The sequence below is a fragment of the Mus caroli genome, chromosome 10, assembly GCF_900094665.2.
Source record: "Mus caroli chromosome 10, CAROLI_EIJ_v1.1, whole genome shotgun sequence".
In the NCBI taxonomy this organism is placed as follows: Eukaryota; Metazoa; Chordata; class Mammalia; order Rodentia; family Muridae; genus Mus; species Mus caroli.
Window position 1 is genome coordinate 100,374,348 of NC_034579.1, and position 18,899 is coordinate 100,393,246.

At 38.1% G+C, this 18,899-nt stretch overlaps 1 protein-coding gene across 5 annotated transcripts in view; it reads left to right on the forward strand.

Moving 5' to 3' along the window:
• Positions 1 to 18,899, forward strand: part of Lin7a (lin-7 homolog A, crumbs cell polarity complex component) — a 122,407-nt gene that overhangs the window by 82,869 nt on the left and 20,639 nt on the right. For 4 of the 5 annotated variants that reach the window (XM_021174461.2, XM_021174462.2, XM_021174463.2 and 1 more), the window contains 2 exons: positions 9,497 to 9,568; positions 11,948 to 12,157. In XM_021174461.2, coding sequence (XP_021030120.1) covers positions 9,497 to 9,568; positions 11,948 to 12,157 — 282 coding nt within the window. Of the gene's footprint in view, positions 1 to 9,496; positions 9,569 to 9,643; positions 9,721 to 11,947; positions 12,158 to 18,899 lie in introns of all 5 variants that reach the window. The other variant, XM_021174465.2, reaches the window with a different exon arrangement.

Consider the following 18,899-nt stretch of genomic DNA (forward strand, 5'->3'; position numbering starts at 1 on the left):
GCAGGAAGCCTATCTCTGAGGTTTGTTACCTTTTAGGGACAATATCACCAGCACCAGTTAAACCACTGACTAATACAGTTACTGACTGCAGAACACTCACATGAGCGATGGTCCTTCGGGTCCTTCCCTAGCAGGTGCTGCAGCAACTAAAGAGTCCACTAAAGCTAAAGTGTGTGAATTGGATCAGAAGGTTTCTGTCCCAGTGCATCATGCTTTTCTTCAGTCTTTACTTACTTAAGTACAGAGTATCTGATTTTGTCTTTAATTGTAAGTGATACTATTCTACTGGTGAGTTGTCTGTCTCAAGAGGTGACATGTGTCTAACAACATTAATGACCTTATAGAAATACTTAAAAGTATACTCTGGAATTTTATTGCCATTATAAACTCCTGACACTCATAATTAAAAGCTGTACATCTACCAAGTGATAATGCACACTATGGTGTGCTGAACTTTGGACCACATCACTGTGCATGTGCCCCTTCACTTCTTCCCCTTTTGTTCATATTATCCTGAATGTATGTCGCTTTCTACACCTGCTCATGACTTAACTGAGTCTGCTGTCATTTTCAGGTCTCGCAAACTTGCTGAAAGCTATTCTGATGGTTTCCAGTTTAAGTCGATTACAAACAAAGATGCTATTTGGCACCCACATCTCATTTCTCCATGAACACAACTTTTATTTGTCTTGAACAAATAGGTAGGAGTAGATAAATGGATTTCTAGAGTACATGTGGGTTTAGCTTTGTAGAAAGCTGTTATCTTGTTTCCTCAAGTGGCTGCACCATTATATATTCCCACTAGCAGCGGCTGAAAGTTTCCATTGTTCGATATTCTTGCCTATATTTTATATTGTTTTTTTTTTAATTTCACATTCTAGTAGGTTTTTGGGTTAACCTAATTATTATCATAATTTGATTTCCCTCATGACTGTCTTTTCACATTTTCCACACATGCATATGTATCTTCCTTGATGGCATACCTCCCCAAGTATTTTAGTGATTTTTTTAATGTTCCTTCTATGTACTATCCACCTCGAGAGGTCTTTACACATTCTTGATAGGAAGGCTTTGTCTGATAAGCTAGTGTCATGCAAGCAGTTTCTCCGAGTCACGTTTTTTCCCTTCTTTCACGGCATTTTTAATGAGTTCACTTCTCCTTCTTTAACATTGTTTTAGTTTGTCCTCCATTCCCTGTCCCTTTTATTAGCAAATTCTAATTTTTAATGGAAAAAACATATCTTCCAGCACTGGAGGAAATATAAGAAAAGCAACTAAAGATAGAATGATTCTATAAAAAATAAAAAATTACTGGGAGAATATAGCAAGTGTAAGAAAAAAATCTTACTTTGCTGGCTTGACTTAAAAATACTATTTTTAAATTGTAGTTTTATATATGGGTGTTTTGCCTACACATATATCTATGTACCAACTGTGTGCCTGGTGCCTGTGGAGGCCAGGAGGGGATGTCAGATCCCCTGGAACTGGGGTCTTGAATAGTCAGGAGCTGACATGTAGATAATGAGTAGCAAACCTGGGTCCTTTTAAAGAGCAACCGGCACTCTTGACAACTGAGCTATTACCGGGTCCTCTAGAAATACCATTTTTCATTATCACAATAAGCAGAGAAGTGATCAGCTATCTATCCCGTAGACTTTGACCCCTCATTAATAACATCTGATACGTATACACCTTTATGCCTTTTCTCTGGACGATGAAGGCCGCAACCACACACACACACACTGGTAAAGAGAGAGAGGAAAGAAAAGTCCTTTCCTAGACACATCTCCCTTAATTCTGATTAATTTGTCCCCGAATACAACTGTGCCCAGATAAAACTGTGATGGGGAGATGAAATGCTGATTATATCACGAGAGCATAGAAATATCTAAATAACATCAAAATTAAAAAGACAATGAAACTATTGTATTATAATAGACAGAAAAAATCAGTCTACCTTTAAATGCAAAGAGTAAAAATATACACATGCAACCAGCTAAACATCTACATGTTAGAGACATCAATTTTAAAGATCTTATGTATGTAGAGAATAGTAATAATAGAAATAAAAGCTGCTTTAACTACTATAATTAGAACATGATAAGGATAATAGGCTATGCCTACAAAATCATGAGCCTTACCTTCCTTTGATCGCCTGCTTGACATGTAGTGGAAAATAAAGTTCACGGATGGTAAACTGCTAGTTTACCTAGTCTCCTAGAAAATGAATTCAGGGTGAGAAATTTATAGCCAAATATTCACAATTCTTTCCTACCACTATATGTTGTTGAGGATTTTCAAGATTGAAAAGTGTACATTAAAAACTTCTATTGTGGTGTTTAGCTTCTGAAAGTTCAAAGCAAAAAGTCTTCTCTAGAATCTCAGCTGTTTAGTTTCACTCTAAGGGACAATGCTCTTGAGACCTTAGTTCATAAACTGGAGTCAAAGTGAAGGTTCCGTTTCATGTGTTCTAGCTAGTCTCCCATTGATAAAATTCTATTAAAAAATAAAAAAGTCGATTTGCTTTTCAGTATAAAGAAAAAGAAAATGTAAAGTATTCATTAATATTTTAAACAACTGACAGTTCCACCAGCCTTCCAGGAGGCCTGTACTAACCCTTCTAACCTGGAACACAAAGGTGAGACCTCCTACCCCAATCTCCCATCTGCTGAGATCCCAGCAATCCCAGCAGTCATGGGCTCTTCCCTGTCCTATCAGAGCTCCATCTTCCTTCTCATCCACACCTTCACCTGCAGTCTTTGGTTGTACACCACGCCCCACCCCACAGTTCTGCCTTCCTCCCCTGAGGCCTGGTCTAATATGGGACACAGCTTCACCTGCTTCCCTGAATAGCTGTTCCAACTAGAGACACCCAGGCCAGCCAATACCAGAGGCAACCCAGAGGGCAAAAGGCAAGTGCAAGAACACAGACAGCAGAAGTCAATGCAACAGAGCACTACCAGAACCAGCTCTGCTACTGTAGCATGCCCTGGATATGCTAGCACACCTAAAGAGCAAGTCAGTGACCTTACATCCCATCTCATGAAGATGTTAGAGGCCTTTAAAGAGGATATAAATAATTCCCTTAAAGAAATACAGGAAGACACAATCAAGCAGGTAGAAGCACTTAAAGAAGAAACAAATAAATCCCTTAAAGAAATACAGGAAAATACAATCAAACAAGTGAAGGGAATGAATAAAACAGTCCAAGACCTAAAAATGGAAATAGACCCAATAAAGAAAACACAAATGGAGGCAACCCTGAAATGTAAAACCTAGGAAAGAGAACATGAACTACAGGCACAAGCATCCCCAACAGAATACAAAAGATGGAAGAGAGACTCTTCTCCAGGCATAGAAGATATCATAGAAGAAATTGATACATTAGTTAAAGAAAATGCCCAATATAAAAGTTCCTAACTCAAACTATCCAGGAAATTTGGAACAAAAAGAAAATACCAAACCAAAGAATAATAGTAATAGAAGAGGGTGAAGATTCCCAGTTCAAAGGGCCAGAAAACATCCTCAACAAAATCTTGGAAGAAAACCTCCCTAACCTAAAGAAAGAGATGGCTATAAACATGCAGGAAGCCTACAGAACACCAAATAGATTGGACCAGAAAAGAAAATCCTCTCACCACATAATAATCAAAGCACTAAATATACAGAATATTAAAAGCTGGAAGGGAAATAAAGACAAACCTATCAGAATTATATATGCCTTCTGAACAGAGACTCTAAAATCCAAAAGATCCTGCACAAATGTCTTGAAAACCCAAAGAAACCACAGACGCCAGCACAGACAACTATACCCAGCAAAATTGTCATTCACCATACACAAAGAAACCAAGGTATTCCATGATCAAACCAAGTTTAAAAAATATCTTTCCACGAATCCAGCCCTATAGAGGATACTACAAAGAAAACTCCAACACAAGGAAGGTAACTACATCCAAGAAAACACAAGAAATTAATCACCTCACAGCAAAACAAAAGAACAGAATCACACACACACACAGAGAGAGAGAGAGAGAGAGAGAGAGAGAGAGAGAGAGAGAGAGAGAGAGAGAGAACCACCTCCAGCAACAAAATAACAGGAACTAACAACCATTGGTCATTAATATCTTTCAACATCAATGGATTCAGTTCACCAACAAAATGACACAGCCTAGCAGACTGGATATATAAACACCCATCATTCTGCTACATATAACAAACACACTTCAGCAACAAAGAAAGACACAACCTCAGAGTAAAGGGCTGGAAAATTTTTTCCAAACAAATGAACCCAAGAAACAAGCTGCAGTAGCCATTCTAAAATCTAATAAAATAGATTTTTAACAAAAAGTTATCAAAAGAGATGTGGAAGGACACTTCATTCTCATCAAAGGAAAAATCTATCAAGATGATGCCTCAATTCTGAACATCTATTCCTCAAGTGAAAGGGCACCCACATTCATAAAAGATTTTTTTACTAAACACGAGTCACACACGTAACCCCACAAAATAATAGTGGGAGACTTCAAGATCCCACTCTTGCTAATATACAGGCCATCAAAACAGAAACTAAACAGAGAAACAATGAAACTAACAGATGTTGTGAACCAAATGGATTTAACAGATATCTACAGAACCTTTCACCTAAAAACAAAAGAATATACCTTCTTCTCAGCACCTCATGGAACCTTCTCCAAAGTCAACCATGTAGTGTGTCACCAAGCAAGCCAGATACAAGAAGATTGAAATAACCCCTTGCATTCTTTCTCAATTGGCTGAGAAGCCCTTAAAGAAATATTCAACATCCTTTAGTCACAAGGGAAAAGCAAATCAAAACAAGCCTGAGATTCCATCTTACACTGGTCAGAATGGGTAAGATAAGAAACTCAAGCAACAGCACATGCTTGTGGGGATGAGGAGCAGGCAGACCCCTCCTCCATTGCTGCTGGCATTTCAAAATTGTGCTATCAGTCTGAAAATCAATCTGGTAGTTCTTCAGAAAATTAGAAATTGTTCTAACTGAAGACCCAGCTATACTGCTCTTGAGCAAACATCCAAAAGATGCTCCACCATACCACCAGGACATGTGCTTCAATGTCTTCCTAGCAAGCAACAGACCCTTATACTATTAATGATACTCTGTTATGTTTGCAGACTGAAGTCTATCATGGCTGTATTCTGAGAGGCTCTACCCAGAAGCTGACTCAGGGTGACACAGATACCATAGCTAAACAGTGGAGGGAGCTTGGAGACTCTTGTGTAAAAGTAGGGGAAAAGGATTGTATTCCCAAAGGGGAAAGGAACTCTACAGGAAGACCAACAGAGTCAACTAATCTGGACCCTTGGGGCTCTCAGAGACTGAACCACCAAACAAAGAACAAGCATGACCTGAACCTACCCCCTCTCCCCCACACATATATAGCAGATGTGGATCCCAAACAACTGGAATGGAAGCTATTCCTAAAGATGTTGCACATCTGTGGAATACATTCTTCTAGCTAAGTACCCTTGTTTGGCCTCAACAGTAGAGGAAGCACCTAGCCCCATAGAGACTTGATGTGCCAGAGTGGGTGGATATCAAGGGGCCTCCACCCTCTCAAAGAAGAAGAGGAGTGGGATGGAGGGAGGAACTGTGGAAGGGGGCATCGATCAGGATATAAAATTAATAAATAAGTAAAAATAGAAAAGGAAAATTATCAAATAGCCAATTTGTGATGAAAATCATGTTTTTGGGTTTGTTTTCAGTTTTGGAAGAGGACTGTTATCTTTAATGATTTAACACAGTTGGCTAACACTAAATAACTTTGAAAGGAGTGTTAGATGAACATGTTTCAATGCACTTTTTGAATCAACATACCGCTATTGTTTTGTCTGTATTGAATCAACCAACCTCTCTAAATATTTAGCATCTTAGAAAAAGTTCTAAATGTTCAAAATTTTCTGGTATCTCTTGGAGTATTTCAAAGTTAGGAAATCACTAATGTTGAAATAGAAGGTAAAAGGGCACTAGACCTTCTAACAATGATCTCACTCGCCTAGTCATGAGGCCTACGCCGCTCAATGGAATTTGCCTACAAATGACATAGCTCCAAGTTATCAAACATCTGAGACATGGGATTTAGAGGATAATACCCCACTTTCCTTTGTTGAAGCACAAACAACTATCTTCCCTTTTGCCGTGAAGAATCCTTTCTGGGTATCTGGCAAAATAAGTGTCTTTCCCTAACAACTTTCTTCAAAATAGACAAAAGTATTTATAGTTGTCCTTGACAGGAAAGGCTTGCAAGGATGCCTCTTTTTCCCTTAGGGAATGAGAATCACAGGAGGTTTGTTAGATGATCAAACGGACTGAATATCTCAAAGATTTGATCTGACTGGATCACCAGACTCTGTTCCTTATTTCACTTTTGAAGACCAAGCGTTCCAAATCTACTTACTTTTTAGAAATAAAAAGATAGACAATAATACTGGATTGAGTTCACTTAGTATGCTAGCATTATAGAAAGTTTAAAATGCTATCTTCCTCACTTTTAGTTTGAGTTGTGGATTTTGGGGGGGAGGGCTGGGGATACAGAACCCCCCAAAAATTGGTACCTTGTACATTTGCAGCTACCACTTGCTTAAAGGCAGCAGACTTTGTCAAGTATCTCCAGAGAACACATTGGTTCCCTGTTGAGAGCTACAGCTGTTCATATACTGTTTATCCTTCGAGACTTTTCCCTGAAGATCCCAGGGTCAAACAAGATGAGCAACGTCATGACAGCAGTGCTATTAGCAAACGTTCAGTTATTTAACTACATATGGCAAACAGTTATGTTTCTTATCCAGTCCTCATAAAAGACTTACCATTTTAGGCCCCATTTTCTAATAGAGAACATTGTGCCCAAGGGAAATCAAGCACTTAACTGACCAGCATCATACAATTGGAAAGCTGGACAGCCAGGGATTGTTTCCAAGCAATCTTCAGAGCCTGTGCAATTATCTAGGCAGTTCTGCCCTTTTGGAGTCCCAGGTTTTAATTGAAAATTCAAATTTGAATATTGAGGATAATTATTTTTAATTTGCAATAGTTATTAAGTATTTACATTTTCTCCCATACAAAAAGTGACCTTTTGTTGTAATCAGTTGATGACAATCTTTTAATTATTTGCCAAGTGATGGTCTCTATAAATATCCATGAATGCAAAAAAAAGACGTCACTAAGCAGCATGACCCCCAACAAGTTCAGAAGGTCAGGGACTCTATGAGGGATGTGGGAAACATCTGACAAGGGAGATAAATCTTGAATTAAGCCTTTGAACATCCTCATAAACTCTAGTAAACAAATGCCCGCCAAGTAGAGAGATAATTTTGTCAAAGTTATAGGGCTGTACAAAGACCTGGAGGGTTCCCTATGGAACTTGCAAGAGCTAGGAGCACAGGAGAGGTTAAAAATGAAGACGAGGTTTGGTTCTTCATAGTGATTCCTGGACTAGTTTGTTAATTGAAGGCAGAAGATAGCCAAAATCACACTAGACCTATGGTCAGGTAGATACTTGACCAGGCAGCTGGGGTGAAGGGTATCTCATAATTATAAGACTATGTGCATGAACAGGGAACATTAAGCAAGAGGTATTCAGCTGGGGGTGGACAAAGTTGTGAGATGAGAGAGTTTATTAACAAGAGAAGCAAGGCAGGGGAGAAGTGGTTCCTCCTCTTAATCAGCGATGAAAATAAATAACTAGAATATATTTGCAGAAGAACTATCATGGAAGCAGAATCATGTACTTCCAGGGATGATGGTTTGGCAGCCATTGTAGGAACCTGAGGAATTATGGAATACTACACTTCTGAGTCTTCCTACCATGTATAGATTTCCCACAGAAACTGAACAGCCGAATGATTTGGTCAGGGTTCAAAGCTACATGATAGGTTCTTACTTGCCTGTCTACCTCTCTGAGCTAGACCATTGCAATAGTTTACCTCTTGGAACATCCGCTGGTTATTTTGAGTTAGTAGAGGTGGAGGCTCAATCCAATGTCTTTGCGAAAAGGTGGGCCAGGTAAATGCGTCGAGAGACACTGGTCCCAAATCTTAGTAATTGGTTGTTGAATGGTGAATTAATCAAAGTTTGTGTCCTTTTAAAGAAGCTTTGGCACATGTATGTAAAATACGAGTAACGAAAAGAAAGTAATACTCTTTTAGACCTTTAGTGGCAGTTTTTCTACTTCATTCTTTCAGAAAATAATTAATAGTTCACCCCTCTCCCCCCCCAAAAAAAATTCTCCAGCATGATTACAGATGGACTTTTTAATCTCTATGCAGTACATGATACATTTTATAACTTCATTACATAATTTCAAAATAAGCATACAGTCTAGCATTTTGAACTTTTTTTTCCTTTTGGTCAAGAATCTTCCTCAAAGTATAACACTAAAAACCACTCCCCATATATTAGTTTTTGTAAGATGAAGCAATTTTTTGTTTTTAATCATCAAAATAAAGGTTTTTATGATCTTCTCCCTAGACTTTTGTGAAGAAATATTTTATTGACTATGTTTTAACAATGGCTTCTATTGTTGTGTCTAAAACACTAATTGGTTGTGTTATGTGCTGTTTAAGGAGTGCTGTTAACAGGCCAGATCCCTTGAAAGTTTTATGTCAAAAACAGAAGGGAGGGAGGGAAGAAAAAAACATACTTTGTAAACATTTCTTACCCATTTTCCAGATTGGTAGAAAGATGGAAAATATTGTCAGACAGTCTTTTGGTTCCTCAAGGTGTCAACTTCAGTCGATTAGACAGAAAAATTAACGGGTCTCCAAGCTCACAGCATCCTTTCTGTTTCTCCTTAAATTTATTAATGTCCCATGCAAACTGATACATTAGTTTTTACAAACCTCTTACCTGACTTGTTTCTCTAGAATACTATTTCTTTTTTACCTCTGTGCTTACAGGACTATTTGAGTATCTTGTTTGCTCACAAAAACGTTTAGCTCTTAACATTAAATTATAAATGTGTATCATTAATAACATGCCTCCCAGCATGTTAAAGTTCAAGCCAATGTAAAAATACTATTATCTTAGTTTGGTGGGATACCAATTTGAAAATTATATGTAAAATTTTACCAAATTCAAGCAGCAACTATTCATGTAACTTAATAGCATATTTTTATAGATAGAAATATATATATATACATATATATACATACATACAAAAGTATTAAAATTATTGATAGGGTCTTATAGAATCAGAAATAAAAGGGCTGTTGTAGTCCATAAATATGGACAGATTAAAAATTTCTAAATAACTGCAATTGTCTTCCCTGTCCCCATATATACACACAAAATAGGAGTTATATTTGGTCCAAATCATCAAGATAATTGATCATCCTTGATCAACCTGTTGTGATAGAAAGCATCCATCTTAAAATAAAAATTTGTCCTCCTATCTGTAATGGAAGAATTGATGTTCTTATGATATTCTTACATATTCTTTCTTTTTTCACATGACTATTTTAGGTGTATCAATACATGCATGAAACGATTACTGTTAATGGCTGCCCTGAATTCCGTGCGAGGGCCACAGCAAAGGTAAGACTCGAGTCACTTTAAAAGAACACTCGACCCCAGTGATGTAGTAATTGACTGTGCGCGTGTGTGTTTCAGGTATTCTCGTGTGTACACTGTAAGAGAATTTAGACCTCAGTGGCAGCCCAGAGTCTAGAACCAGTACTGCTCACCAGGTAAAAATCCTAATGGAAAAACTGATCTTTTCTGCTGCTTCTGTAGCTTAAGGAAGGAGAATGACTTCATTAAAATCGCTAAATGTCCATTTGGCACAAGCAAATCTGCTGCTCCACTGTATCGAGTTCTACATGGTTTCTGGTACATCCTGTGGATGCAAAGGAACCCATAGCCTATGTAGCGCATGAAAACTCATTTGCATAGGCCGAACGAAAGCCCTGATGTAAAGTCAAACATGGAAAGGCTTTCACCCGACATCCCTGAGCCAGTGTCCTTCTTTGTCCTCAGCTGGGCCATGGGTACACTTGCTAACAGTGGCAGTGACCCAACGGAAGGCCTGGCACCTTTGTGGCAGTCACCACATTTGTTCCTTAAAGGCTCAAACCCGGAAACTACAAAGGTCCCATTGGAAAGGATACAGAAAGAGGCTCGTGAAACTTTCCGGAAGATGGATCGCTAGGAAACAATAGTGGTAATCTAAAGTCTCACACACACAGCTTCTATTTCACAAATACAGAAATGTTTTAACAGAACACAACTGTCCTCATAAAGGGCTTGTAACTTCGTAATAATGCCAAGAAGTGAGAACCACTGAGAATAACCAGAAATCTTCACTCAACTCCTTTATCACCTATTGTTTGATTTCTCCCCTGATATATTCAGTTTTCACTCTGTAACTAAACACTGTTGACTTGCAAGTTTCTTCCTTCTTCTTTCTCTTCTTCCTCTTCTCCTGCCCCTCCTCCTCCTCCTCTTCTCTCCCTCCTTCTTCCTCCCCTTCTTCCTCCTCCTTCTTCTGCCTCCTTTCTCTTCCTCTTCCTCCTCCTCTTCCTCTTCCTCCTCCTCTTCCTCTCTTTCTTTTTCTTAATTCCTTTCTGACCCCAGCAAATAGAGGGTATGATTACCATTACATCATGCTTTGCTTGTTCTGAAGTGGAACACACAGAGAAAAAAAAAAATGATCCCTACACGGTTTAATTAAGGGGAAAGTGAATTATGTAGTGTTTTACCATTCTCATTTCTTATTCATGTAGAACAGCAGGATAGCAGCATAATGTTGCAATAGCACAATAATTTTTTTCTGGTTGTTTCTGGGCTGTCTGCATTGCATCCATGTCAGCCATTAAAACCCCTGCATGACAACAGGGTTTGCATGAGCAAATGCATGTAGCTAAAACCAAGCCATTATTTCCATGTCATTCACTATCTCTCATTAAACGCAGGCAGTAGCATAATGCTAAATTGATGTGATAATGCAGTGTGTGGATAAGGAACGTACAGTAGTTGGAAATCAATATTTTCACAGTGTTGAGAGTAAATCACTTTATACTAGACATCTAATCAACTGTGGTTAAGGCAAGCTAATGGCAGTGGAATACAAGAAGCAGGCAGAGAATCCTTGCTTGACTGAAACGACTATTTTATTCCTGTTGGGTGGGAACTGATGATGATGGTAAGTTGATTTCCCGAAGCTAATGTGTTAATTTTAAAATGAAACTAGGACAATATTAACTTTGTATGTCTAGGTATAATTCCCCAAGCCATTCATTTCATTCATATCAATGTATACTAGCTGACATGTTAGTGTAGAATTAAGAGAGAAAATGACCCAATAAGATACCATTCATAGTAATATAAAATATGGGTATCAGATAACAATAATCTAGCACTTCATTTTAATTTTTATTTTCATCTAGTCATCCTGGATTTTAAAAAATAAAAATATTTATATCTACGATACCAGGGGCTCAGCAATAGGAAGATGTCCCCATGACTGTATGCATACATCCTTGCTCATCAGTCTGTTGAATAAGTATTGATGAATATATATGTTCAAATAACAATCTAGACTGTATACCATGGCAAAAGCATGGAAATGTGTGCCCCTGCTTCAGGATCAATATGCATTCAATAATTGTACTGGGTAGTATTATACAAATATTTGGAGTCATTGATCAGGCTTTACATGTAACTGATGGAACTCTGAAAGTATTTATTGTTTTTGGTTTTATTTTTCGTAGGAGATAAGCCTTACAAAGTTAGAAATATCTAGGTGAGGCTTTACTGAAGAAAAGAGTCACATACCACATCTAAAAGAAGACATTCTGTGTCCTTCCTTCAACAGGAGAATGCTAGAGAGATGTCTAAGACACTGTTTGCTGAAGATCATATAGTTAGCCTTATTTCCCATGTTTTATTACTAAAAGAACATCTTTTTTTTTTCAGGCAACAGTTGCAGCTTTTGCAGCCAGTGAAGGCCACTCCCACCCTCGGGTAGTTGAACTGCCAAAGACTGATGAAGGCCTGGGTTTTAACGTGATGGGAGGGAAGGAACAGAATTCCCCAATTTACATCTCCCGCATCATCCCTGGAGGGGTGGCTGAAAGACATGGAGGCCTCAAAAGAGGAGACCAGCTGCTATCAGTGAACGGAGTGGTATGTTGATAAAATACCCAGAGATGTTTCTCCCTACGTACATTCCCACTCCCCCACCCCCAACCCATTACTGAAGCCAATGTTGAGATTACAGTACAGACAGCAATTTTATATCCATCTCCAAAGGGCTTCCAGGACTTGGATGGATATAAACCTATAAAGGCAGTAATTTCATATCTTTATATCTCATTCCATCGTGCACAAGTATGATAAATATCAACAGTTATGAAATAAGGAAGTCATGCCAAGAAATTATCACATAGAATTTCCTTCTCAGAATCCTGCTATTAAGTGGGCGCTTGGAAGAATATGATTTTGATGCCATTTTCACCCAAGTTCCTATAACTGGTTGAGTTTGAGGTGTTGTTTTGTTTTAGTTAGTTAACTGTTTAATCGGTTAGTTCACTTGTTCATTTGTCTCACTGCTAGGAATTGAACCGAGAGCCATGTGTATGCTAGGTAAATACTATACCACCAACACAGATACCACCCCAAGAAATAGCTTCTTATGAAGCAAATTAAATATTTCCCTTGGCTCTTAGTTGTGTCAAACATAACAAATCTAAGGTCACAAATTTCAGAAATATAAACAGGAATTTATCAAAATATACTTACCCCTTGGTCTAAAAATAGGAACAAGATTTAGTATGTAAGCTAGATTTGAGTTCTTTGTAGCAGCATTGATTCATGTTCAAGACAAAATATCTAACATATCATATCTGAAAAACTATACCTGATTGATAACCATGGTATGAATTTTCGGTTGATAACTTTGATCTTTTGCATTTGCTCATATTTAAAAAGAAGCAGTTTTATATTCACAAAAGCTATCCACTGCACTCTGCTGTTCTCTAATGAACATCAAAACGAGCAGTCCATGAATATTTTATATCATCACTCCAATCCCCAAATCACCATTATCTCTACTTTTTCTAGAAGATAATGCTTTGAGATAAGCATTTTATTGACCTTTCAATAACTATTACTTTTCAAGGCTTGTACCAAATGAAAATTGTAGAGCCCAGCTTTCTGCTAGAGGATCCCAAGTAGGGTCAAACATTATGATTCACGGTGAGCTATGCCTTGGGTTATTAATTTATGATTTCTCTGAGTACACTTTGCATATCTAAAGTGTAATGGGTCTAAAAATAGGAAGAAGAGTAGCAAAAAAAATTCACTCAAATGTGTGCATAGTCATTATAGTTGCACAAAGCAACCATAGCCGTGTATGACATCATCAATCTAATAGGTAAATTGGCTTTGAACTATCTATCAAGGGAGCAAACAGCCTCTGCTTAACCCACACATCTGCAGGCAGCAGAGCTCTAAGCATTTCACAATCAGGCATCCATTCCTGCAGTGACCTTGTGATGAACCTGGGAAGCAGCAGGGAGCAATGTAACAATGAAATCAAACAGACCTGGTTTTACTGCTCAGTATCTATATTGTCACAGACTAATTGTGCCTAACTGCAGCTCCACTTTCTAAAAGGCAGGCAGGCTGGCAGAAAAGTTACTACTTATAAGGGCATTAGTGGAAATTAGTGAAGCAACCTGTCTACCAAGATTGACCCAATCACTTGGTCATATGCACCTTTGATAGGTAATTGTGATTACTAAAGAAGAGTGAAGTGAGATTTCTAACTGCCAGGAATATTGCTTTTATTAAACCTTAAAGAAAACTCTGCTGTACACATACTTTATGCAAATTAGCAAATATTTATTAATAAGAAAGTAGTAATCAAGTTGGGCGTGGTGGTGCATGCCTTTAATCCCAGCACTTGGGAGGCAGAGAGAGGCGAATTTCTATATTCAAGGCCAGCCTAGTCTACAGACTGAGTTCCAGGACAGCCAGGGGAACATAGAGAAAGCTTGTCTCTGGAAAAAAAAAAAGAAGAAGAAGAAAGAAAGTAGCAATCACCTCCCTTCTGTGAAGCTGGTTGGTTCCACCTCTCTGTCCATGCAGTGTTCAAAAAAAAAAAAAAAAAAAACTTAGAAAATCCACTTAAGTCAGGTGGGAATACTCCTGGGTCAAAATTCTATGGAGCATCCATTTATCCTATGGTCACATTCTTACTAACCCCTTGTATAGGATTTTTACACTGTTTATGTTTCCAAAGACTCTAGAGTTCATATCTACTTAAAAGATGCCAGTTACCAGTAGTTTCCATTTAAAAACCATATCATGTTAATTAACAAGGCACTAATTTCAACCAGGTCAATTTCCAACATAGTTTGGTAAAGAGAAAAACATCCTTTGTTCATTACGGTCAGTCTAACAAATGCCCACCCTTAGCTAGGGTGTTACTTCAGACATAGAGCTTGATTACTGCCCTAACCTGGTTTATTAAACTCCAAGAGTAACAATTACCTATTTTAAAGTGTTTAAGAGTAAATAATATATGCACATGTATCTACAGAACAACAATTAGTGAAAGGGAGAGGGGTGTGCATTTGAAAGAGAGGTAGAGGGAGGATTTCCGGGAGAGAAAATGGGAGGAGAAGGAGTGGGCAGGTGGGGGAGCACCCTCATGGAAGCATGTGGAGATAGGATGGGATAGGGGGGTTCTGGAGGGGAAACCATGAAAGGGGATGACGTTTAAAAATGTAAATAAATAAAATATCCAATAAAAAAAGAAAAAAGATTAATCTAAGAAATTAAAACTATGTACTTTTAAGTAAATCAAAAGGAAAGTTGTCTCTGTTTTATTGGGTGCTCATCTCAAGGCATTTTGATATGAGAAACTCCATGGCTCATGGCCCTGCCCATAGCCACAGAAATCATAGTTAATGCAATCTGAGAAGCCTGGGCTTTAACTCCTGGGTGGAGAGATCTTTTCAGATCAATCTCACACAAGCTGTGGTATTTACTGCAGATAAAATATTTTACAATAAAATGGGGTTGAAGGCCCTGTAGTTGAACGAACAGAAACAAACCAAAGAAAAGGTTAGTAAATGATTGTGTGACTGCTATGTAGGCTTCGAAACAAGGTGTAATTTGCAAAGATTCATGTGGAAAATATCCAGAACATACTTTTCTAAACTGAAAGTCTTAGAAAGAAGTCGTCCAAAGGGTGTGGCAACCAACCTTATTTTATCAGGCATTCTGAGAACAAGGAGCTACTGACATAGTTAAAGGTTAAATTATCTTATGAACACAAGAATCTTCAATATCTAATATATATTAGATATATGTAATATATATATACATATATATAGGATATATTTAGAAAGGATATGTCATGATAGCTGCCAAAATTTATCATTTTATTAACACATAACTAGAAAGTTGAAATACAAGACAATAAAGGGAGAGAGGAGGGGGGATCAATACCTAGAAATAAAGAAAAGATACAGCAATTGAGCAATTGATTTTTTTCTTCTTGTTCTTCTTCTTATAAGTCAAAACAGAAGGAAACTCATAACAGCTTAACTCTCATGGAAGGATTTTTTTTATCATTTATGGCTTGAAAAGAAATTTCCCATGGGGTTCTTAGGAATGAGACATTGCATCACCTTATATAGCCTCATTGAAAACAGAGTCCTTTTGTGTGTGGCTACTTCTTCTGTCAAGCCTTGGCAAAATACCTAATAGCTGAATTAAAATTTAACATTAATAGGAGGTCAAAGTGTTACAGTATGAATCTATAGCTGTCTAATGGTCTCCTTTTCACCTCTTTTATGTGCAAGGGTGCTCTCAAGGACCATTTCTAAGGATTGCAGCCAGTGTGGATCCAACAGGGACAGTAAATATACTTAGTGATAGAGTCAAGATGTTTAAAAAACCCAATAGTTGTCACAATAGCCTTCACTTAATAAGTTTCTTCATGAAGCCCTGCTGAGATGCCAGGGACTATATCTATACAGAATAAAGGAAGCATGACTAAATATCAAAGCTGCAATGACACAGAGTGCTTCTTCCACCTGTTGACTGTGGTATGCGGTGGTCATGGCTGAAGTCTGATCTAGTGAATGTAGCCATAGCTCAGCATGCTTCCCTAGGGTGCTCTCTATTAAAGGATTTAAGTCATTTCATGCAGAGAAAAGAAAGTTCAGGAGAATAATAAGATCTCCAGGCAACTTCCAGTTGTGCCAGGTCCCAAATAACAGAACCACGGCCAGTGCATGAAGGTTTCAGGAGAGGCAGAGTCCAGTTTTCATAAGAAAGGCCCTGTATACACATAAAGCTGTCTAAATAGGTGAGTCACCCATAAAGGATATATACCTATTGTCTGGTGCTTTAATCAAAGATTAGAAGACCATCTGCCATTCAGTATTTCAAAATGCAGGTACTGTGTGCATAGTGCATCAGGTTCGAAGGTCCCTGCCACCTTTGTGCCTCCCCTCTGGGATTCTATCAATTAGGATGATATTTTTGCTGAGTCTCACAGTGAACATTATGTGTCCAACACAGACCACCCTATATTCTGGAGCGGAAAATTACTACAATCTATAGTCATGGGTTCTATTCTTTCCTTAAATGAGACAATTAAAAGTTGGTGACACTGTACTTCATTGTATATAGTACTTTATAGTTTTTAAGCATATTTTCATATTATTTTCCCATCTGTTGCTCAATACAGTCTCAGAAAATGAGGAGGACATTTATGGGCGTGCAAGCACACACGCACTCGCGCACACACACACACACACACACACACACATACACCAGTGATTGCACTCAGATAAACTTTGAAACCTACAATAAACACATGAAGTAAACTTCAATCTTTACTGTGATGTTATTTGATTATCAAGTGTAAAATGTGATGGTTTGAAAAAATCAGTCCCACTTAAATCTGAATGAGCTCGTTGGCTACATCAGCATCAATTTCCTGGGGTTTATGTTATTTTATAGTCTTATAAGATGTCAGCGTGCTGCAAAGCTGGATAAAAGGTACAAGAGAGGTCCCTAAAGATTTCCTTGCCCTTTTTTTTATAAAGCTACAATTATTTTGTAATTTTCTTAAAGGAGAAACTTCCAAACATTCATCCTCAATAGCCTACTAGTACTGTCGGGACAAGAGAAAGGTAGGAGCAAGAAAGCAAAGGACAGAAAGAATGACCAAACAGAAGCATGAGAATCTCAGTCGTATGCCCTATTGAGAAGAGGTGTGTCTAGTTTCTGAAATCCAATCATCCTTCCAGAGCCCCCTGGCAGGACAACTGTAGTAACATTTACCTCACTCCATAGTCAAATTTAAATCAAGTTGTTGGTACAGTGTATGCACATTGCTAATTACTTTTTGAGCATAACAGATGAATGAATAACGATGTGGGAAAGGAAGGGAAATAGTCATCTTGGTACCTGGCCTTTTTCCCATTTTATAAATGCCTATGCTAAGTTAAGGGTGAGATTCACAGCTCAAATTAGCTAGGCAGAGCGCTTTCAGGTGTACTGTGAAGACTAATGAAGAATTAGACCTGTGGTTAAAGTTGTAGCTCGATGCTGAAGTATTTGCCCAGTATGTTCAAGGCCCCCCAAGTTTGGTACCCAGCACCAAAAAAAAAAAAAAAAAAAAAAAAAAAAAAAAAAAAAAAAAAAAAAAAAAAACAACAAAAACAAAAAACAAAAAACAAAACAAACAAAAAAAGTTATAGCTCCCCAACAAAGAAACTTAAACTCAAATCTTATTCATTTGCTCTTTGCATAAACTTTCTAAAATAATTAAAGGGGGTTTTAATTCCTGTGAAATATATCACAAGATATTTCTGCAAGTTTAAGTCCTACAAAAAAAAAGCCTTTCACCATGGACAGCAATAATTTTTCTCTATTGTTTCATGAACAGACCAAGAACAGGCCCCCTACATAGTTCAGTGATGCTCCATAAACATTTTTTGGATGCCAGGCATCACTGTAAGGACGTTACATAATGAGTGGATTATTTTCCTCATAATGATGTTTTGTGGCCAGTGCTGTTAATATCATTTCCATTTTACAAATGAGGAAAGGGACCTTTTCCAAGCTCCTAACAACTATTGAATGGCAGAGCTGGAGGTTCTGACTCAGGCCACCTTTACCATTTAAAAGCAAATAAATATTCTAGTCATAAATAACTCGTGCATGCTATAGAAAAGGACGAAGACTTCTTAACCTTTACGGGCTTACACTTGCCGTGAGGAGAAGGTGAAGTGTTCTCATAGCTACTCTTGACCTTTCGAAAGTTTAGAGCCACAAGAAAGGTCGTAATATTTTGAAAGAGAAGTGCCCTTTCATTTAAATGTCTCGGAGTACTGAGGAGTGGGGAACAAACATTCAGCCTGATTGTGTCTAAAATTGTTTCATACCTCCCTGGTCCATCACTGCACCTTTTTTTTTTTTAAACTGGGTACCTCAGTGAAGCTTGAACAGCCTTCCCTCCGGAAGGTGAGCAACCACTGCAAACCCATCTGGCTCTTAGAAGGGTTGGCCATTGGCTTGGGGCACTTGGACCCTCTGTTCCCCTCTGGGCTCAGTGTGAGCATCCCCAACTTAGTTCTCGGATTTCAGGTCTGGAATAAAGCTATTCTCACATCCTCTCTCTGCATGTGAGCCATTTGCAGGTTGCTAACCACTCTTGACAGCCAAGCGTGGGAGATTGCTTGGGCTAGAATTAAACAGGAGAGCAAACTGGAATCTCTGTTATGTGTGGAATATTTCGGTTCTCGGGGATGACATCATGGGATCGCTCCCATTTGTGAAGGAGCCAAGAGATGTGCAGTTCTGTCTTATAGCAGTCACCTTCTGAATGACACAGGCATAG